Genomic DNA, 24,590 nt, shown 5'->3' with positions numbered 1-24,590 from the left:
ATCACTGTACACCAGATTATATATAGAAATATTTTTCTTTACTGTACCACTACTTGTCGAAGGAACAATTGGGTCAATTAACAGGCACTTCATATATTTTCTTGCTTAGTAGAAAAGTTTGAAGATTATTTCTTAATCTTAAAATATTACAGATTAATTTTTTAGGCTTAATATTAATCTTACCTCCTACTAAACTACCCAGAACTGTACATTTTGGGAATACTTAGTAACCAAAATAAAAGACAAAGGTTACTTCGAGAACTCACTTCTAGGTTAAAGTGGTAACTCACGTTACAACATATTGGTGTGTACTTAAAGTGGGTCTAATAAATCAAATAATAATTTTCCTGAATAAAAAAGATTTATATAAGCTTATAAGGTAAGGTTATCTAAGTTAAATGCAAGTTTTATATTTATTAAAATCATAAGATCAAACCCAAAATATTGGAACAAATTTCGGTAACTCATGTTACACTTATATTTAGAAGTATGTTTGAACAATTAAAACAGGCATTATATTCTGACCAATACAAATATAAATATTACCATAATTATTTAATTGTTTTGAAAGTTAACTATGTTAAGAGCTTGTTTTGTATTAGTATTAACTCCAATATATAAACAATGTTTAAAGTGCTATGAATAAATATCTTTACAGTAACTCACGTTACAGAAAAAACTTATATGAAATTCCTGCAAATGAAACAAATTTAAAAATTAAAAAAAAATAGTACCATACTTGTAATAGTTTTCTTAAATAGAATATGTTTTATTATTGTTATTGGTTGTGTATTACATAAGTAAACTTGAAAAATCTGTAATTTTGGTAACTCACGTTACATGAAGTAAGGTTTAAAACATAACGTAATAGAAAGAACAATTCTTAACCTAAATGTAAAAAAAGCATATTTTTAGTTAGCTTTTGTTCTAAAGATGGCTTCTTGGTACTGGCCACCTTCTAGATTAATGTATAATCAGTTATAAAATTGAGATGTGGGACTTAACAAACAGCCATCAATGAATTCTGCTAACAGGTGTTAACTAAACACAAAATGCCAACAAAAATAAAAATTTTCCTCTAAAAAGCCAATGCTGCCAACATTGCTCAGAATAATCTTTTATCGGAAAACATTCAAACCTAGGTTATTTCATAAAAATATTTTTTTAATATTTTTGTCCTGTTTTACATGGACATACCCTTTTGGCCTTTCCAAAATTTAATTGTTTTCTATTTTGTTTGATTTATTTTGCATTTTCCTTTTGAGAAACCATTAAATATTGTTAAGTGGCTAATGTAAACATTCATCCAAATTTGTACACTGTCTCAAACCGTTGACAAATAAAAACATATTTTCTTAAAACTACATAACCCAACATATAGGTACACAGATAACATTAGGATAGGGGAGACTTTAATAAACAGCCTACTCTCGTTATTCGGTTGTTTTTATTGGACAGTTCGATATATTATCTAACTTCGATATGTATAAATCGTACACAATAAGTTTTAATAAAATATAGCAACAAAAAGAATCTTGTATTTATATTATAATTTAAAACACATTTAAATTTAACACTAACATTACAAAACAACAAAACCAACTATGGTCTAGACTTAGGTATAAAAAAAAAAAACCTTACAATATTTATAACTTGCCCAGCTTGATATCAATAAGTAACCGCTATTGTGAAATGGAGCAAAGAATTCTCCCCATGTGTTAATAGGAGCCAAACCCACATGTTGAAGCAACCTAAACAAATCTCGTCACTTGTGAGAAATATCTTACATATTTTCCTCATATTCATCACCATTTTCAAAGTCTTAAAATATAAGTTCCTTCTTTTTGTTTATTGTTTACATTAAAATTACTATGACTAATAAGTTGAATCATATGTTAAGATAAATAAATTGTAATATTGAATTATCCTTCGGATAAAAACAATAGAACCATTCGATAAGAGCAATCAAATAGCGAGTGTAGGTCACTGATATCAAGCTGGGCAAGTTATAAATATTGTAAGGATTTTCTTTCTCTTCTTCTATAGGGCAGCCTACTGTCATGCACTTAAGCCTCAAGGGCATTTTTGCACACCCTGGAAGCACACATTAGGTATACCAGTCTATGATTTCAGCAGTTCCACAAACCGCCGAAAACAACCTATCAGGTCCTCCTGGGGAAATTCACCACCCTTGTCGAAACTACCAAAGATGGCATACCACTCCCTTGCTATTGAAGGACAATCAAAGAGCAAGTGTTCGGCAGTTTCATCTTGCTCATCACACATTCTACGGAGCGGATCCTCCTGAAGGATGCCAACTGTGTGAAGATGCTTCCTCAGGTGACCACGTCCCGTGATCAGACCTATAACCCGAGAAGACATCGATCTCTTTAGTGAGAGAAGGTTAGACGACACTCTGGAGGAAGGCGACTGTAGTACCATTCTGCTCATTCTCATGCCCAGATGCAACCTCCGGACCTTCTTTCATGTTCAGCGCAAACCCATTTCAAGACAGCCACAAAGGATTCTCACCTTGGAATACCGCAGAACGGTTGTCAGCCTGATATAATTGATGCTGAGCCCCGGTTGGCCAGGGCATCAGCTCTTTCATTCCCAGGGATCCCCTTATGACCATCTTTGATATGTAAGTCTCTGGCCATAGTTGGTTTTGTTGTTTGTAATAATGTTATTGTGAAATTTATGTATTTTGTATAATGTATTAAAATTGTACGAGATTCTTCTTGTTACAGTATATTATTATAACTCTTATTGTGTACAATTTTTACATACATCGAAGTTGGATAATGTATCAAATTGTTCGATATTAGGAATCGAATAACAAGTGTAGGCCCCTTACTTAAGTCTCCCTACATTAACAATTTTACTTTAATATATGAATTTTACACAGAAAAGAATTATATCCAACATAATATAAAAAGAGATGAAATATTGGATTTTTTGTAGTAATCCAAAACTTGTATTACAATGCTAAAAATTGTCAGTCACAGAGATTAATATAATGAGTTGCCAGCATCAAGGTTTAGTACTTCAATGTACTAGAAATCAAGAAGAATATAAATACTAGTGAAATAAGAATACCTAGTTTTAACAAATCAAAATATCTTTGGTGTAATCACACAGACCAATATAAAAGTACATAGTCATGGAACTCAATATATAACCTAACTGCTGAAAGTAACATTACCTTTCTTGAACCGTAATTCCAATGTCTTCACAAAAGTATAAACAAAATAATTAATTAAAGTATTATTATCTATTTATATTAAAATTGATCAAATTCTTACCTTGAACAAGTTAACTTTAACTAGAAAACTCAAAAGTCATGCAACAACAGACCGACAACGGTAGAACTACTGAGTACAAACTAAGTTTGCTTCGTCTATCATCGCTTGCTTGGTTAATTGAACGTATCCTTTCGTTGGTCGTTGGTGATTATACAGCTTTTTTACTTTAAAATTACTTCAGCTATTTTTATTTACACTTCTAAAATGTTAGGAACATAAGTGTGATGAATTTTATAACAATGGTTAGTTATAACCAAGTGGTTGAAACTTATATTAAAAGTAAATTAAAATTAAAACATACTACTGAAGCGGTAACATAAATTTATGAAGTCGATTACCGCTCTTTTCAATCTATATGTATGAGTACTTTTGTCCAACAAACCACAGCTAAGTGGTTATTAAGGATTTTTGTAGCTTTAACAAATATTTTTCATTTATTCCGTAAATTTCGTCCCTTACGAAAGGATTTTTAGTGTCTATGAATCACTCCATTTGAAATATACCAAGAAGCTAGTAAAATAATTCTCAAAACTTGAGATTGGATGCGTTGGATGATGGCCATTGTTTGATGTTGTAGTTGTTCCCTGTAACTGAATGCTTACATGTCCATCAGACTCCAAAATAATTTTGTATAAAAGGAATTTACTTTCCATTTATAGGTGGGAGTTTCTTCCAAACAGCAGTTCTTAATATTTTGATATTTAAGAACATTTTGAGTTGAGTTGTAGCTTATTGTTGCAGATGTGCGTGCACTAAGGGAGATGTCTATTTGGGTGAATCCCGTCTTTACTACTCTATCGGGAATTGTAGATTGTTAAGAGTTTATAAAGAGATTTTTAAGTATAGTGGGAAATTTCCTTGGAAGTATATAGGGACAGACCTTGTTTCATTCGTCTTAATTATTCAATATTTACGCTAATAAGATAACGTGTTCAATGTAACTTTTAGTGTTTTTGAAGCTTGACTTCAGAACGACTCATGTTTAACACATTGAAATATTTAATACAACACATTTCCCAATATTAGTTTTATTTTTGCGAGGAATCAAAGATTCAATCGTCAGGCAACATCACAAAACCTATGGCTTTCAGATGACGTAAAGTGTGGTGAATAATTAATTTTATAGAAACTATCATATGTTTACATAACATGTGTTTTGTCAAAACTTATTTTGTTATTCTATATTGTTCAACTGTATTAATTTTGTATGGATTGTTTTAAGATGATTAAAACCCTTTATTCTGTTACTTTACTAACTGGTTTTATTTTCTATTTCAATTTAATCATCTCATATAATTTGAATGTTAAATAGTATGTTTCATGTTTTATTCTAATTGTAATTGACATAGATCGGGTTTTACGACCTGACGAGTTTGATACTGACCCAAGTTCACCCTCTTTCTAAACTTTGGAAATACTGGTTAAGAACATTTAAGACATTTGTTAATAGATTCTCATCAAAGGAAGAAATCGTTACATCCGAGGATAAACTAGTTATATAAATTCATCGTTACATTAATGAATTCAAATATTGGTTGAAGTGGAACCAGTTTTTGAATTCATATCTATGTTCACAATATACTAAGCAGCAGTTGACATTCTGAATAGTATATAGTATGCTGAGCAAAGACTGTAAAGTTTTGGCAGTTACTACTGAAGATCACAAAAATAACTTTATTCGAGATGTTTTTCTAAGTGGACTTTTGTTTTCAACAATTCAACAACGGCTCTTAGAAAATAATACTTTAGCTCTGGAAAAAGCTTTTAATCAGGCTCTTGCATTAGAAGCAGATCATAATCAATCAGCTTTTATTCTAATGTTGATGTTGTTTTCAATGCTACTATACCCATAAATGTTCCTCCTGACAATAAACACTTATAGCTTCGGGCTGCCCCTTCTGCTAAATGCTACTTTTGTGGATACAGTTGGCATCTGCGCATGAGTGTCCTGCTAAGGACGCTATATGTAACATTTGTTCTAAATCGGGACATTACTCTAAGGTCTGTAGGTTAAGAACTTAAAAGTAACGTTAAAACTTCTAATGCTGTTACAACCAGTTCAAATGTTGTTTCTACTATTACATCAGATTTTCCTTCATGCTTAAAACATGCTGTAAGTAAAGCAACCATTACAAGTACGAAGCGGAGGCATTACTGGAAGCTCAGAGAGTTTTTTTAAGTGATTCGTTTGTTTGTCGGAGTAAAATAAGACTTTTCCCTGGATCTGGCAAGGTTTCAATTGCATCTACTTTATTTCGTTCTCAAATTCTTGGCTACTGTATTGTAAATTTAAAACCCCTTGAGCATTCATATACAAAAGCAAAAATTGTAGTATTAAAAGTATTAAAAGATCTTTGTGCTGATCATGAGAGTGGGTCATGATTTACTGTACTGAAACATCATTCTCAAATGCAACTGAATTTTGGTGGAAGTAAATTTCCACTTATTGTCTGTTTTCTGGCTTATGCTCGAGTTGAACCCCCTTCTTTATTCAGTAACCTAACTGAAAATGTACGACCGATTGCTACTGTCTCGAAGACATTCAGTACAATACTCAATACAATATAATATATAATATTCATTCAGAATAAAGTTGAAAAGATATTAGCAGATGGAGTAAACGAAGATCGCCATGGCGAGCTCAAACTCTTATTACTACTAATGAAAATCATAAAAGGCGAATTACGACAGACTATTCTCAAACTATCAACCGCTTTACTCTACTAGATGCTTATCCTCTACCTAGCATAGAGCATGTTGTTTCTCAAGTGACGAAATATTTTGTTTTTAGCACCATCGATTTGTCTAGTGCTTATCATCAAATTTCCATACGAGGTCATGAAAAGAAATACACTGCTTTTGAAGCTGGCGGTACGCTTTATAAACTTACCAGAATTCCATTTGGGGTAACATATGGTGTAGCTTGTTTCCAGAGCGTGATTGATGGCATTATACAATCAATCATTATGGAACCTTTGCATATTTGGATGACATTACAGTGTGTGGTAAGGATCAACATGAATATGATATTAACCTAAATAAGTTCCTTGCTGCTGTCAAGAAACTTGGGCTTACCATAAATGATAAGAAAAGCAGCTATTCTCTCCAGTTAATAAAACTATTAGGCTATGAGATAAATAACAGTACTATTAGACCTGGTCAGGACAGAATAAAACCACCAGAAAATCTACCACTGCCTACAGACACAGCTTCGTTAAGAACTATTGGTATGCTATTACATTATTCTAATTGGATACCGCACTATTCAGACAAAGTTCGAAGTTTAATACAAACTAAAACATTTCCAGTTTCATCTCAGGCTGCCTCAAATTTCAAAAACTTGAAACTTGAAATAATGAAATCAGCCATTTCTGCTATGGATGAAAGTATTTTGTTTGAAGTTGAAATGGATGCATCTGAGCATTCCAGTGCGCAAGTCTTTTACAGAATGAACGTCTAGTAGCATTTTTTTTTTTTTCAAGAACCTTGACGTCAAGTGAACTAAGATACTCTGCAGTAGAAAAAGAAGCTTATGCGTATCGTTGAAGCTTTGAAAAAGTGGCGACACTTTCTGGTTGGTTGACACTTCCGACTCATCACTGACCAGAAATATGTCTCGTTCATGTTTCATAATAGTCACTCTAGTCAAATTAAAAATGAGAAGGCACTTAGATGGCGCTTAGAACTTGCATTCTATAAATTCGACATTGTGTACAGACCTGATACACAAAATGAGATAGCTGATACTGTCCAGAGTTTGCGGATCAACAGGCATCAACTAACTGTATCAACTCCATGCTCAACTTTGTCATCCTGTGATTACTAGGATGGCTCACTGGGTAAGAAGTTGGAATCTGCCTTATTCTTTGAACGAAATAAAGAATATGACTGCTACATGTCCTATCTGCGTAGAAATAAAGCCTAGATTTTATAAACCCCAAGAAACAGCGTTAATAAAATCAACTGCTCCATTTGAAAGGTTGAACATTGACTTTAAGGGCCCATTGCCAACAAACTCAAAAATAAATATTTACTGAAAATATTGTAGAAGTAGAAGTAGAATATATTTATTTCCCCAAAATACAATAAATATTGACATGTAAATCATTTTACATAGAAAAACTTAAAACTAAAACTCAAATGTCTTGTTGCCAGTTTTGTGTTAGGCTACATAAGCCCTATTGAAGAATAAACTTAAATTAAATTAAATGTCAATTTAATGGTAAAAAAAGTGGTATTAATTTGTTTGAGGAAATATAATATTGTTTTAAAATATGTTAGAGTGTCCTTTTATTGTACACATAGAGTACAAAAGAAAAGTAACAAGAGACTCCTTTTAGATATTATCATTACTTGTAGTTATTGTATACAGCCACTTATAAAGTAATAAAGTAAAAAATACACTCTAGAATCAATGTTAAAATCTAGCTTGGATGGAAGGTGTTACACAACAATACATAGATTATAATATTATACTTCATAACTCTTTATATAAAATTAACAAGAAAAATATGCATTCCTAAATTTGTATTACGGGCAAGCATTACAGCCTGTAGCTGCAGTAGATGCAGGTGATTGTAGTGATGACAAGTGGCGACGTAAATGTCAGGGCTAGTGAGTCATTAAAATAATTTGTTTCTTTTATTTAATTTATATTGTTTGTATTTTATGTTGAAATTTAACAATAAACCGTAATTCTTCAAGACTTTAACAACTTGGATAACGACGGTAAAATTCCAAATGTAAGCAGTGTATGAAACACCATGTTGTCATTAATGTTCATTAACTTTTATGTCATCATATAATTTATTTCTGATAATAAGAGTTATATGAAAAAATTGGAATGTTTAATTAAGTTTCAAACTATTACATTTTTAAACTAGTTTTGTTGGCTGCTTCATGAAGACACAGCAAGACTCAATATTTTAATAGTATTATACCTAGTCAGTTTAACCTATATTAAAGGAGCTTCAAATACATTTTTTGATCATATTTACCTTAGCTACCTTACCTATAACTATATAACAACCACTTTTAACAATTTTCTGTAGCAATAAGCAACACTTATTTCCACAATGAATTTTTGGACACCTACAAACTATATTGGCTGCAGTATAATAAGCTGCCACCAACACAATCCATTATGATTATCAAATGATTTGAATCATCGACATTCATGACCATCCAAAAGACTGAAAGCAAAATATCAGAACAAAATACATTTCAAAGATCAATATGGGATTGCTAGTTTTTAATTTTAGAAATTAATGTACAAATATTAATTATAAATATAAATTATAATATAATATATAATTACGGTATCAATTTACAAAATCGTGACCATGGAAAGGTATGTTCATTTTTTTTTTCCTGAAAACTACAATTTTTCCTGAAAACAATAGTGAAGAAAAAATTCGTCGGCAACGAAAATCAAAGGAGTTACGATTTTTTGAAATCCTCTGAAAACTCTGTTTTTGACAGTACCTCTGGCAATTTTACTGAAATGATGACGTTAATCCTGTCAACGATGCCTGCCCGCTGCGCACTGCTTGCTCTTTTAGAAAAAAAATTAACTCGAGCTTGCAAAAGTCGAATCCCAGATCACGTGATGCCCCTGATCCTTAACCCTCCAAGTGTTGTTCGACAAAATTTTGTCGGTTATTTTCCATCTTTAATGCAATAATGCCCGAAAGGCATCAATATAATACAATGATATACTTTCCCCCCCAGTTTATATGCACCTGTGATAATAACACTTGGCTATAAATGCCCAACCCATGAAAAAAAGTCCATTTTTCATGGTCACGGTATTGTAAATAAATACCATAATTACAACAAAATATAACATTTACTTACTCTATGTATTTTCAAGGATAAACCTGACTGCTTGTGAAACAAAGACACATACATCACTGTTCTTGCCACCATTAGTCAATAACGAAACACATGATTTTAACTATGAATTTATTTCCAAACACGATTTTACTTTGAACTAATTTTGAGCAATAATGTCGAACTGAATTAAGGTTTAGGCTTTTAAAATGATATAGTAGCCAAATTGTAAAATCAGTGTTGTCATTTACATAACATTTTGAGGCAAACTTCTTTATTTAATGGTTTATGTAGTAACTAAATAGATTTTGTAATATAATGGTTGACGCTATTCTGTATTTATACTATACTATGTGTACATTGTATGAGTCTTGAATAAAGTTAATTTGAATTGAATAGTAAAGCTATACTTTTATATGTAAAATAAATGTATTTGTTTCAAATTACATAAAATAACTAAGCTTTATTTAAACATTTGAGCATCGTAGCATTTATTTACTTCAGCTAATCTGAAATGGTAGTTCTGCAGGTACTGATGCCGTCAAAAGTACATTCATTAATAAAAAAGTAATAGTTTGTTTGATTTAAACTAAAATAGTACACAATTTGTCATTATATTCATAATACCAAATTTAGAATGCTCAAAACAAGTCTTCTCAAGATCGCTTTAGAAACGTCACGTTCTTACTTTTCTTGCAGCGAAACACTATTTGATTTCCACCTTTAATTCTAGTTTTCATCTTTTTAATAAAAAACTGGACAATTCGGATTTAAAGGAGCAAGGTAATTTTCTTGTAACTATTTAGAACATTGCTTAGTGTTTATAAAAACATTTTGAGCCAATATCTGCATATTCATTGCCATTTTTCTTGTCGATGTCACTAGCCTTCTACTACATAAACTAAATAACTACAGTTGGTAATGATATCACTAGTTAAGAATAAAGGTTAAAATGGATGCTTGATATCAACTTTTATTCATATAATTAAAAAATTATAAAATCATGTACTTATCATCTTAGAATATGTACATCTTAGAATCAAAAGTTAATAGACAAGAATTCATTTCAATGAGGTTTAAACATTGGTATTGACCAAAACAAAATAAGGCAACAGATTTGCTGAGGTTGGTTCTGAAGTTATGGCCTAATTAGTTCTCTAAAGGTAAACTGATGATATAAAAAATAAAAAATCACTATACCATTTAATTTTATTGTTTTATTAAGAGGACTTATTTTTTAAATATATTATTTATTTTATTTATATTATAATAATATATTGTATATATTATATTTATATATTGTTTTATAATATATATTTTATTAATGTAAATATTGCTTCTGGGAGCTAAGTTATTAGAGAACTTTATACTGTTTTTTTCAAAATATTATTGGAATTTTCACTGAGCACTAATGCTATGGCACTACTAAGTGCTACAGGACAAATATTTTTGCTGAAAAGTCTGAAGAGCTTGTAGCATTTATGCTAAGAAAATGTTCATTCCAGCTTACACCCTGATGGGAAGGAGTGGGCAGGAATTTGGGGGGGAGGGGTGAAGGACTGATGGCACAGGGGTAAACAATTACTGAATCCTAGAATGCTTATGATATCTTGTGAAATATTCTTGATGACAATTTACTGTAATAACTTTGGAAAATATTTTTACCGGGCCTTAAGAAAACTACATAATTAGAAAGAACAGATTTTATTTTACTTGCTGTGAAAATTACATGTCATTATGACAATCGGTTCTTGTTTTTTGCCTCCAAAAAGAAGTGAAGTCAGCGAGAAGAAGGCCACTCTGTCCCTGTATACAATATTTGTTATTAACCTATCCAACATTACTTCCCTTTTGCCAAACATCCAACATTTCTAATAATGCAGTTTTTTAGGTACCCAGTAAGAACAATAATTGTTCCAAAAATAGTGACCTCCAAATACAACAAAAGTACCGAACACAGTTATATTTTTGTATTAGGCTTATTGTTTTTAATCTTGTGTTTGCTCAGTTTAATTGCGGTGGACACATCTTATAATTAATTCAGGTTTCACTGTCAATACGTATCTTGTACTGCAGTTAAGCAGCTTTTAGCAGGTACATATACCTGCCTGTATGGCCAATGAAGGAGTAATCTGTGTTTACAAGTGAAGTGAGATTTAGGATACTATTTAATGGAAATCTATTTAAGTAATTTGATAAAGTTCATATAAAAAATGTATTCTAATAAGTTTGCTCCTACAAATTACATGTTAATGTCTGATTTTTTTTACAGTAAAAATGCCACGGCCTTTACCTGAAGCTTCTGGAAATATTGGAAATTTTATGAGCAAACCAGCAAGAGGTTGGCTGCATCCAGACCAACTGATAGGCAAGAAAGGAGTTACTTATGCAGTGCGGGTAAAATCTTTAAAACCTCTTGATAAGAAACTTTATGAAATTGTTGTTTTGTAAGCCCACTAGAAGCTGTGGACTGTAAAAAGAGGCATACAAAAATTTTTAAATGTATCCTGTCATACCTAAATATTAGATGTGTTTATATGCTCCAAGTACATAACATAATGGCTTGTCATAATACAGAGTTAGATTTCTACAATAAGACTTAAACATTATATTACTTGTTACGTTATATGTTCTTACCAAATTCCAAAGTCTGTTCTATTCACTAACTGTTTAATTAAATACTGCTTACACTATTAAGAAAAATCTTGTAGGTTATGACCTGCCTTAAGCACATATGAAATTCAGTTGGAATGTTAATAAGTTTGTTTATAGAATATCTCGAATCAGATTCATCAAAAACCAATTGTTATCTGTTTACATATGCACATTCAATCTGCAAGTTGTTTTGGAATTTGTGTCTAATAAAAGAGCTTATCAATTAAAGGGTTATACAAATTTTATCTCTGTCCTACTGTTTGTATACCTCAAGAATGAACTGAGCTATAGACTTAAAATTTTGCATGAAGCTTCATTTTAGTGCAAACAACATAGCATTTGATAATGGGGCTTGTCATTCCACGGGATTTAGCTGAGCATTAGTGAACATTTTTTACATTGATCTTATGTGTAACCATTGTGGTAAAAAAATTACAAAATAAATCTCTAAAAGAAGACTGAGAACAATCATATGACATTTTTTAACATGTAACATAGTAACACACGCAGCCTAACTATTGGCAAGATATCTTGAGAAAGATATTATTTTTAGAGCTTAACTCTTTGAGTGCCAACGTCCGATTTTACCGGACGACAAAAGTTGGCCGAAAAGTGCCGACGTCCGATTTTACCGGACTTTCGGGAAAAAGTCACTAAAAATTGTAACCTTTAATATTTTTAAATAATATATTGAAATGTTTGTGAAGAATCATTCTTTTCAAAATAAATTGTTATAGTACACTTCCGATCAAACTTTAAATTATGAAACTCACAATATAAACATTTTTGGTTGCCATAGCTACCAGAAACAATGTGACAATAGTTTTTTAAAAGTTGTATAACTTACTTATTATTGAAGATAATAATATAAATTTTTCAAGATTTACAGACAATTGGATATGAATTTTTTTGGTCATAATAATTTGGTTGAAAAATGAAATTAAAAAATATTTTTGAATTTTTTTTAGGTAAGTCCATTTTTGGTATTCCTAAATTTAGTGTTATGGTAACTTTATTATTTTATGTTAATTAAACAGAGTTTTCAGAGAAAAATAAAAAAAGAATCATGTTGATACCTTATTAAATAATCGAACTGTGAATTTTTTACTAAAACCTTGCAAAATGCCTGAAAAAGGGCTGGCACTTTTAGGTACACCCACTAGAAAAATACCTGGCACTTTTCAGTATACCCACTCAATAAATACTTGGCACTCAAAGGGTTAAATATTGCATGAAACTCCATTTCTACATATACAAGAATTTCCATGATTGTGCATGTCCATCAATAGTATATTTTTTATACTGTCAATGAGTTTTTGACTAAACCCAATTTTATATGATGCATTACTTTTATTCATATATTATATTACTCTTATACTTTAAGTATTGACTGTGTCTGAACCTACAAAAGTACTATTTACAATTAAGATTCATTATTATATTAATATTATTATTATAGGATTTGGCTGAGCTCCATTTAAGTCTCTCAGTCAGTGGAATGATCAAATTTCTCTTTTGTCTGCCAGAGGAATGTAAACATTTCTTTTCTGTGCCTGTCTGTCTTTCTGCAAGACATCTCAGAATGAACTGACGTATAGACTTGAAATTTTGCAATCAACCTCAGAAAAACGAGTTACACAACATGTAGTTTGGTGTTCTCCATCCTTATATTATCTTATTTAATCCATGTAATACATTTTTTATCAATTTTGGAGCCTGTAAACCATTTTGGAGCTTCAATTCTTATTGTTCATACTTAAGAGCAAACAAAAACAGAAATATGTTCCTATAAAACTTCTTAACTTTGACATTTCATCACACAGTGTTTTAATTTTCACTTCACAAGACGTAGCACCTTGAATTAGCCTACTTTATAAAACTGTTTACGTTCTTAGCTTATAACTTTGATCAATGATAACAGTACTTGTTAAACACTAATGTTGTAGGTTTTAAATATTTACACTTGTCTAATATAATTTAACATTATTAATACTTAAACATTTGTTAATAATTAACTGTTTAACCATAATTCTTAGATTTTTAGTCATTTGTGTTGTAACAATGTAGGTGGAATTTCCTTTATATTTGTGGCAAATTTATATTGACAAATTATTTATCTGCTACAAAAATATTATTGTACATAAAATTGAAAGAAAATACTTTACTATAAAATACTTGTGTTGTTTGAAAAGCTTAATTTAAAACATTAATTTATATATTTTTTAAGATATATTTTTATATTTTAGTGTAATTTTTTGTACTTTCAGTATATTGGATGTCTTGAAGTCAATACTTCAATGAAAAGTCTCGATTTTGACACAAGATTCCAAGTTGCAAAGTAAGTACTAAGTTTTCCAAAAATTGATAGAATTTGTTTTTGTTATTATCAAATTAAAATAGTGTATGATTACTGTTTAATTAAAAAAACATAAATTTTAGAAGTTTATTTTGAGTACTAATTCTTGTTAAAGCCAGTTGTGTAGGACTTTTTTTATTTGACGTCTAGAAAAATAAAAAATTTCAAATACAGAAAATTAATTACAAATAAGAGATCTTGCTCATATGAGAGGAGAAAGATATTTCTTAATAACAGGCGGTTGTGAATGGGTTTAAAAATATATAATTTTATAAGAGCAAAGGATCAGGTTTTCAATAATTACTCTCGCCCTTGGCAATATCCTCTCTTTCCTGTTCTTTAGGGATTAATTCTTAAAACCTTGGACTTACATAATTCCTATTCAGCTATTGGTATTTACTTAGTCCAAACTATTCTAAATATCTTTTCACAAGAAATGATTCTGGGTCAAACTTTTCATTACTCAAATCATTTACTAAACATATGAAAGGGACATATGAGGGACAGTGTGAGCCGTAATTGATCTGCTACCTCATGACGTAATTGGTGGTCATGGGCGCTCAATTGTTTGGAACAGATATTTTAATACAAGGGTTATTAGTGAACTAACAGTTATTGTACGTTAATGAAGTTAACTTTTTTAACCCCAGCCATTTTTCCATGGACTTGCCAGAAAGCCCAGGGCAATAAGGGACTGTAGTGCAGAATTGAGGGAAAATACATCTAGTTTTCTTATTTTAAAGATAATTTTGAGGTTTTTGTTTTAAATTGTTCACAAATAAGTGTACTTTTTGATGTATTGGTTAAAAAGTACTTTTACAGAATGACTTGTTTTTTTAGCGTATGTATACATATCAAAATTTTTTATTTTTGTATAGTTTGGACACACATAAAGGGCAGAAAAAAAATTGTAGCCCCTGAAAAATGAAACAATTTTGTTGTACACATATTTCTTATTACACACACAAAATTTGAATAACTTTCCTTGATAAATACAGGAGATTATATCCAATTCATTGTATTGCTGCATAAGCACTTCTTCATATATTTCCACATACATGTCAGTAAAAGTATACAGATATGTATACTTGTTTTTGCACTTTTGAAATAATAACAATTGTAAAATAACACAAATTAATTATTGTAACAATTGTAATTGTTTGTAACACTAAAACTTGTTTAATTATTCAAAAAAGTAAAAGAAATAATATAATATTTACAATATACATTTTATATAAACAACTATTTTGCGTGACCTAACATTTGTGTTGCCTAATACAGACAGCATGGACACCTTTCTTACATCTTAGACAAACAGAGATCTCTACAACGTTTACTCATGTTTTAACTAATAATATAATAAATCACACGAAAAATAACCGCTTTCAATTACGCAAACTAATTGAGGTTATAACTCAGCATACAACAACAAATGCAACTGAGGTCGTCTGACGGCTGACATTGACAAATAAACTATGCTCAACGACGACGAAATACAGTGCCAATTGAAAGGTTTATTGTTTTTGCATGTAGCCCGTTTCTTCACCGACCACTATACCGAAACTGATGGCATTTGGACATATTATTAAGAATAAGAATACGTTTATTGTCATAGAGCTTACACGAGCATCGACACAAGTCATGTATAATATAATATTATATATAAAATATTATTAATAATATATTAGCCAGCTACATTAAATTCTCGGGACGTCCTGTATATCGGACGTTCGGCATTTTAGCTAGACCACCTCTGTCCAATATATCGGACGCCGGGGCTAAAAGGGTTAAATTCATTACAGAATGATGTCATCACCATTTAATCTTACTGGATAAATTGCTGGATATTTTACTGAGAAGGCAAATGACAAATTTAACTAACTATATACACTCAAATTCTTGTGTTCCCCTTAACTGATATTTTATTTTTTGAATATTGTGAGTATAAAACAGCAGTTTAGTTTATAAATAGCAGTTTAGTTCAGTTGTGTGTGTATATATTTATATGTTTTATTAAACATTACAGATTTGAAATTAAGTTTTGTACAAGGTTATCCAGAATGTAACCTAATTTCGTCTTGTTTGAAAAGTAATATATGGACCCAAATGTTTTTTTCTGTACAGTCCTCCTACATAACAGATTTCCTCCAGTAATAAAGTAGTTTCAAAGACCTTTGGTAACTCTAAAAACATAATACCTTGGGTATAATTTTTCTTTTACAATGTGTTTTATGGCTTTGTTTTTATTTATTATTATCTGTTTTCTAGGGAATGTATCAACAGAGTTTGTGAGGCAGCCAGTCTCAAAACTGTAGACAAGAAACGTAAGGTATGTTGTTTCAGTGTTTCATTGAGTGTTGAATATGCTGTTCTTAAAAATATATACTTAATCAGTGAGGCTAATTTATGATCAGCTCATAGTTATTATATATTCTTTATCTAACTTAACTGTTTATTTAGTAAAATTTAATTGGCTGAGCTTTAGCGAAGAACTAGTGATGGAAGATTTAATTTCTGTCTGTTGTCTGTCCATTGATATTTTGAAAACAAACTGACCTATAATAAACTTTACATTGTGCATGAGACTTCATTTCTTTATGAAGAACACTGAGTTCAATGATGGTGCTTGTCATTTCATGGGATTTAGCTGAGCTTTACTGAATATTTTCACATTGCTTTATGGGTAACCATGATGGCAATGACAAAAATAGCAAAATAAATAAATTTGTAAACAAACTTTAAACACTCACAAGAGATTCAAACATGTGACATATTAAGTCATGTAGCCAAAAGATCCCAACACATACAATGTCATTTTATAGTAACTTGATGAGTAGGCTTTTATTATTTGCACACTTATATGAAAACCAATTTAGTATACAAAAACATGAATGTATCATGTAACAACAAGATATGCCTAGAAAGATTTCATATGTGGACTTTAAATTTTGTTAGATAATTCATTTCTACTAAAGTTGTATGATGCATAATTTTTGTGTCAACTTCTTTTTTGTATGATAGTCTGTTTGTGTATGAGTGGAGGACATCTTGAGAATGTAATGACCAATAGATTTGAATTTGGCATACAACCCTAATGAAGCCTGTTAAGAGACATGATGTGGTGTACTCCTACATTGTAATGTCTTAAATACCTAACATGTTAAATATGAGATAAAAAAAATTAAACTGTCAAATATAAGCGATGTATTGTTTCCCAGAGTTAGTCTATATTTGTGACACAGGTAGATATTTAAGGGTGCTATCGAAGAGCTCTTACCAAATATTACTGCATAACTTGCACTGAACATGCTTAGGGTAGCCACCCGACGAAAAATTTCAAAAGCAATTTTTCCGTCTCTTATAAAACTTATAAAATCAAGATAATTAGACAGCTCCTTGAATCGATAACTAATTAATCTCAAAACATTGTATTTTACCTGACATAGATTGTGAATGAAGATCGACATATGTTCGTAAGCTCCATCTGAGGGTTGCCTCCATGCTTGCGTTCAACATGATGAACGGCAATGGCAGAATGAGCTAAGCAGCAGGAGAAATATTTAATGTCTAGAATTTGCGACGAATAAGCAACATCATATGGTACCGCCCTGTCTGTCACGACTAGTGTCAAGTGTTCCCCATATGTACAATACAAACACTAAAATTTAAGTTGCCACTTGATCCAGCGCTCACCGCCCACTGCTTACCGATCGTATCACGGCCGAGGCCTCAGTTGGTCTATGAAAGATTGCTTCTCACAAACACATCATGATTGGTCATCAGATTACAGAGGTTAAAACAAAGAATGTAATGTTATATTTTGATATCACGGTCACATCCAAACCTCAATTGAACTACGTTTACATTGTCAAAAAATTGCGCAATTTTGTGTCAAACTATAAAAATCGGTAGTCTAAACGGGTGCAAGAAACTCGCGAGTGCTGCCGCAATCTGTGTTGGACAGTTGTAAAAAGGAATTGGAGAGCAGTGTCAACTATTAAAATTTTAATTATAAACATTACCAAGACATCACCGCCATATGTGAACAGGCTTTTTATTGACTTCTGGAACAAACAGCAATACAACTGTAGCTAGTACTTGTGACAGTTTTCGTGAGTAAAATTGCTTATCTTGTTCACATTATGCGACTGTAGTTGTGGAAGTTCCTTTAAAACTTTACTTGCCAGTTTAAACGCAACTTAATGTTGTCACCAATCTATAGACGGGTCTGACGATTCGAACTGTTCAAACCAAATAGTCCAATGTGTATAAGGAGCCTTATGTCATGACAATTCCTGATGTATGTGATGTAGTATATGACTATAATCTAACAAACACGTTGTGAGGAACCACAGCCTTTCATTGGTTTATTTACTTTGTAGTTGTGTTTTCATGATTCTATTCTGGCATTGTCTTAAAGGTCAACACAAAATATTTATGAGCTAGTACTTGATAACATTAAATATGCTCGTATTCTGGGTGCAACTACAGAAGTAACTTTCTGATGCATTCTTGTATTGGCCATCAGTGAGATATGTTCAGAGCCACGATACTTTCGCGAGACTAACCAGGGCTACCACCAATGATGAGAATCTGAAAAAGTGTGCATTATGCATGAATTTTGGGACTCCTGTGGTTATGCGTGAATTTTTATTATGTCCCTGGAAATTTTAATAGGGATGGATAGTTTCTGATACTTTATACCACCGTTCTTTTCATTCGATTGCAATATCAACAGAAGTATATTACAACAACTGATTTGAGGATGCTGAATACGAATCTAAAAATAAGTATATTCGGCTGTACGCAAAATTACCGATTGCTAAAACATTTATTTACTTTCTGTTTATTTATTTATTTCTATTATTAAAATGGAGAAGGTAGAGGTTATGACGTGTAATTTTAAATATATTAATTTCCCTGAATTTGAAGTAGTGCGGTATTCTTAGGCTTGCCCCCCCCTCCCCCCAAAGGATAAATTAAAATTAATTAAGTAGAGTTCAGATGAAGTGTTTGACGAAATATCAGGTGGACTGACCTCGTGTATCGGCGAAATCATTGTCTTGTACTGAACGGTCGTCCACCGTAGACCTCTGACCCGCAATGCTGGACTGAAGTCTGTCCCAAGGTAGTGCTGTGTTGGTTTTTATTTGTAATCTTTGTTTTGGATACATGTATTTTCCAAACATCACAGAAAGGAAAGTTATTAGGTATACACGATGTTATGTTGACACATTTAATTTAAAGACACAGAGATAAAAACTCACAGATTTGTGACATTTCTTGCAAATACAGCTGGTAACGACAAACCGTCATTGTTGCTCTCGGCATAAGGGTTAAATAAATAGACTAGAGAATCAGAAATTTTCAACCGGGAATAAACCCGGGATTTAAAAAGAGGTTTTGAGTGCCACCCAGATGCAGAAACTCGTTATTGGTTTCTGTATGTTCCCGGTGTAAAACCTGACAGAAACTTCACCCAAGTTTCAAAATTTTAGCTTGTGATTGGTATAGTAACAATGTCAGTTGTATATTTAGTATGTCTGAAGAAAAATAAATTATCTTCAATCTTGAAGCCTTAGAACACTATTTTATATCAAAAATTTGTCTCTAACATTTTGAACTGACACTTTATTTTGTTTCATGAACTCTTTAAGGGAGTGGTATGAAAAAGATTGTATGTTCCTATTCTTTATTTAAATCATTCAATTATCTACTCCTGTTCTGTCCAAATTAAATTTATTGTTTATAACTTCACTTTGCAAATGGACTATTTACAATATACAGGTTAATCTGATTCTCCCTATTATTCTTTACTGTTATTAAGGCAAATAATTACAATACAATGTACAGTTGAAACTAGAGTACTATGTATTGATAGTTTAACAAAATTTAGTTTTTTTATACTTAAATTTTAATTGACACACTTTATAAAGGTTCCTGTAAGTTTGAAGTGTATTGAACTACAGTGTACTGAAGTAAAACAATCACAAGTGAAAAGTACGTCATGTCAGATTTTTTTGTCCCAGTGTGTCATGTGATTTAATCATGTCTTGTATGTACTGATATATTTCATTCTAATATATTTCTTAACTTAATAAACTTGTAATTAGAATTATGGTGCCGAAAGTGATTTTCTTATTTAAAAATGTGTATTAAGCTACTTCCTTATTAAAGCCTGAAACAGCATACAGCCGTTACAGTAATGTGATATAGGTTTATTTGTGACTAGGTGGATAAACGGGTGAGCCGCAGTATTGGCGAGCAGCCACTGATGGATCACGCAGGTACCAACGTGAAACTGAATGTCTCCAGCACAAGCCTGTCCCTGCGTGCACTAGACTCTGGGCAAGTTATAGCTACCCATGACATGCCTCGGATATCCTTTGCCTCTGGTGGAGACGTGGTGAGTACTGTGAGTCTTGTAGTGGCAGTTATACAAGGAATTGTTAGATTGTGCAATTTGTTTAGACGTTTATCACTTTTATAAGTATTATAAGTAAGATCTTGATGTGAAGTAAACTGATTTGTAAATAAACAAGTGTTTTAAATGTATAAATAAAGTGTGTAATTTAGTGCTCATGGTATTTTAATTTGATTTTTCAAGGAAGGCAGAAATAGTGATTTAAAGTAAACCAGGAATTCTCGTTAATGTGAATAACATTCATCAGGAGGGTTGAATATTAATGTAGATTGGAATAACCAACAATATGTTAGAGGTGAGTGCTCTAATATGAATGTGCCTTTGATTAAAAACACTTTTATATGAAATAACACTTTTAATTTTTTTTTATTTAAAAAATAAAATTTTAATTATGGCCAAGCCCAGTAAGTGTTTTGTAGTAAAGGAAACCTAGTGACCTATTCATTAAACTGATATTACAACCTTGGGCCTGAGTGATGAACTGAACTTCTTTATTTATAATTTAACCCCATAATTTTAACACTACCAATGTGGAACATAGATTTATTTACATTTGAGACGGAACATTAACATTTGGCATCCAGGGACTTCATCATCCATCAACAGTTATCTGAAGCTTTTAATTTAAGGCTACCAACTTAGGGCTGAATTTAACTGGAACTCTTTCAAAATATGGAAAAGTTTATTTGATAACAGGATTCTTCAGTTAAATGAAATATTAAGCTCATAACATAACAATTAAAGGATATGCAAATTTCACAACAAACAATGAGAAACATACAAAAATTAAAAAAAGTTAACGTTATCACACATTTAACCAAAATCCAGTTGGATAATAAGGCAACTAAAATTACTTAGAATTTGTGTGTTTAATGGCCAGCCTAATTTTACTGGGTTTGTGTCCTACCATATTTAACATGATTATAGTAGCCATACACAGGGAATTATATGTCTCTAGTTGAATCTAAAAATATCTGTGTTTTTGTGCATTTCAATAGCAGTGTTAGTGTAGTTTTTGGAAAGTGAAATTAAATATGTATGAGTATGGTACATATAAAACTATAGGAACATGTTTTTCCAATGGGAGAGAAAAAAACATCTTATGTGATGCATAACTCCCTGCAGTCAGTACTGTTGATTTACCTAATTTAATAGGAGATTTAAAATATTTGACCTAACTGCTAAAGGATGTTATAATAACTAGTACTCCACAGGACACCCTGGACTTTGTTGCTTATGTGGCCAAGGATCTGAACGACTGGCGAGCCTGCTATGTACTGGAGTGTGGTGGTGGCCTTGCCCAGGATGTTATCACTACCATTGGACAGGCATTTGAGCTGCGGTTCAAACAGTTTCTCACTCTGCCATCTGTCCCGTGAGTCATAATTTTAAAATCTAATTAATCAAATCCATTATAAAGATAGACTGTAATTGTTTTGTTATTATTAAACCTTGAATTGGTCATAATTTTTCTGAAACTCAAGCAACCAAATTTTAGCAGTTTTTTAGTATTTATTTTAAACAAGTTAACATGTTCACTGTTGCTGCAAAAGATTCCCATTATGTACCCTCTAAGCTGGCAAAACTCGATTTTGGTTTAGTTGGTTCTATTTTGGTTTATTTTGCTATAAAACCACCACATATTAGAAGGTACTACGTTCTTACATGTAGGTAATCAAAGAGATTGTCCATACTGTAGCCCTTATTTTTGGCAAAGACATTTTTATAAGAGTAAATATAAAATCCTAATAACTTACCAGTTGTGATAAGTGATATCCAAAAGAACCAGAAATGCTCCAGGCAGCTTTGATTTTCACATAATTCTGTTTCATTGTAACTGTCCGAACAGTGCTCTCGCACATAATATATAACAACACAGTGTAACACAACACTGTGATATGTTTATTCCATATAAAAAACACAAATACATTGTTGTTTGAATAATTGTAATTTGAAAAATGTCACACGTTTACACACTAAACTGAAAGTTAATATACATAATATAAAGCAAGTTTGTAAAGTTAGAGCAGAGTTTTTGATCGAAGACATGTGTTTACATGGGCTGTAGTGTTCATCCAAAGTCTAGGAACCACAATGTTGGATTATCTGAACCGTCCAGAATATTTTTTATATGTGAAAATCTGTATTTCAATTTCTCAAGAATACAAATTAGTTGGGTCGATCTATCAAATAGGGAGTATAAAGTGCCATTACTTGATAAAGTGTAAAACAAAGAGCATAGTACGACAGGCCAACTTTGGCTGTATCAATCAATGGCTGAGCCCAATACTGCCCGTTGTATTGCTGTAATAATGGTAATAAGTCAGGTTCCAAGCACACAATTATTGCTGTACTCTGTTACTAACAATCAGAACAACATTGCCTGTACTGATTGCTTGTTTGTGTTGTCTGTGGCAGTGGCAGTTATTGTTGTTATTTTTGGTCATTTGTGAGTTATATTAAAGTTCATTAAGTGTAAATATATATGTCTTCTATCAATGTATGCTTTGTGTATGTTTCAGTTATAGCTGAAGTATTGTAATAGTCTTTTTTGTTTTTCTAAATGCAGATATCTATAGTTGGTCAAAACCACTTTATTTCCATACCTTACATTATACTATCATTTTCTTACATCTAACATGGAAGAATATTTTACATGCAAAAACAAACCAATTTAAAACAGGAATTTGATTTTATACATTTTTGACAAATCATTTTTGTTTACCTTTTTTTATGGAAATTCAGTTTTCTAAACTAATTTTTACTCGGTTTTTAAGAGTTTTAGTTTATTATTGTTGCAATGTCTGTGGAGTGTACAGATAAAAAAAATCTCAATTTTTTAAATTTGTGATCGTTTCTTGTAAAAGAAAGACATTTTTATGACGTGTTATAGGTATTTTTTAATTTGACTAAACCCTAGATATTTCATTTGATAAATTTAGCTCATTTAACAAATCTACTAATAATAATAATTATTATATATAAATAATCATAATAAATATATCATAAAATATATATATCTGCAACCTAACAAATTATATGACTATTTAAAATCATTGCTTTTTAGGCTGAAAATGGATTAGTGTGTAACTTAGAGCAGCCACCTATAAATAGATGAGAAAGGGTTAAAGAAATATGAGTCAGCATATTAATAAATTACATGAACATGTTTACTTCCACATTTTGTACTAATTTTGTCACGATTCAGCAAAAAATTACATTTTACATGTGTAAGGATATGGTGAATTTCCTGTGCTTTTTTCCTTGATCTGTACTTAAGACAAGGGTTGTAATTGCAGGTCCACAGTAAGAGCAGACGACAGAGAGTATTACAATGATCTTCCGGGCAAGGTACCACCAGATGTGGGACCACCCCCTGTACCACCCCTTCCCAATGCCACATCCATCGCACAGTCTAATAGTGTGGACAAGACGAAACCTAATCAGGTTCAACCTAGAGGTTAGTATGTTATGTCCAATTAAACCACTAAGACAAATTAACCTTGGCTCATGGCTCATTTGAGTTCACTTTTTCTTACTTTACCATCCCAGCATATTAGCCCTGTGTCACTGGCCTCCATAACAATCTTTACTTCATTCCTCTGTTAAAGGTTTTTCACTTTCAACAGTCACTAGTGATGAAATCATATTTTAGTATATTTTTATCTTTGCATCTATTCCTGTGAATCGGCTCTTCAAATTTCAAAACTCCACACCAGGCTTATACACTTAAATAGGCTACAAGATTTTATATAATTTTCTGATGAAACATAACTACTAGATATTGAAATGACAAAACAACTTTCATACGCATTGATCTATCACAAGTTAAGATCTATAAAACTGATTATTTAGAATACAAATACACATTATTAAAATTAATTTTTTTCCTTTTTTTAAACTTAAAATATCACCAATCTTTAATAAACACCCTATATTAACCACCTCATTAAAAATTGTTTAATAAATTAATTTTCATCACTTTGTAATTCTACAATAATTAAAACTTTTATTATTG

At 31.3% G+C, this 24,590-nt stretch overlaps 2 protein-coding genes across 2 annotated transcripts in view; one reads left to right on the top strand and one right to left on the bottom strand.

The window, feature by feature from the left end:
* Positions 1-3,462, bottom strand: part of LOC124354719 (proteasome subunit alpha type-5) — a 34,990-nt gene extending 31,528 nt beyond the window's left edge. The window contains exon 1 of the mRNA XM_046805376.1: positions 3,306-3,462. The gene's annotated coding sequence lies outside the window, so the exon portion shown is untranslated. The remainder of the gene's footprint in view (positions 1-3,305) is intronic.
* Positions 3,463-7,854: 4,392 nt separating this feature from the next.
* LOC124354718 (SHC-transforming protein 1) overlaps positions 7,855-24,590 on the top strand; it is a 31,279-nt gene continuing 14,543 nt past the window's right edge. The window contains exons 1-7 of the mRNA XM_046805375.1: positions 7,855-8,047; positions 11,410-11,534; positions 14,060-14,130; positions 16,417-16,477; positions 20,381-20,554; positions 21,787-21,947; positions 23,872-24,032. Coding sequence (XP_046661331.1) covers positions 11,415-11,534; positions 14,060-14,130; positions 16,417-16,477; positions 20,381-20,554; positions 21,787-21,947; positions 23,872-24,032 — 748 coding nt within the window. The 5' untranslated portion in view covers positions 7,855-8,047; positions 11,410-11,414. The remainder of the gene's footprint in view (positions 8,048-11,409; positions 11,535-14,059; positions 14,131-16,416; positions 16,478-20,380; positions 20,555-21,786; positions 21,948-23,871; positions 24,033-24,590) is intronic.

Source organism: Homalodisca vitripennis, chromosome 2 (genome assembly GCF_021130785.1).
Source record: "Homalodisca vitripennis isolate AUS2020 chromosome 2, UT_GWSS_2.1, whole genome shotgun sequence".
Lineage (NCBI taxonomy): Eukaryota > Metazoa > Arthropoda > Insecta > Hemiptera > Cicadellidae > Homalodisca > Homalodisca vitripennis.
This window is presented reverse-complemented; position numbering and strand designations above follow the sequence as displayed.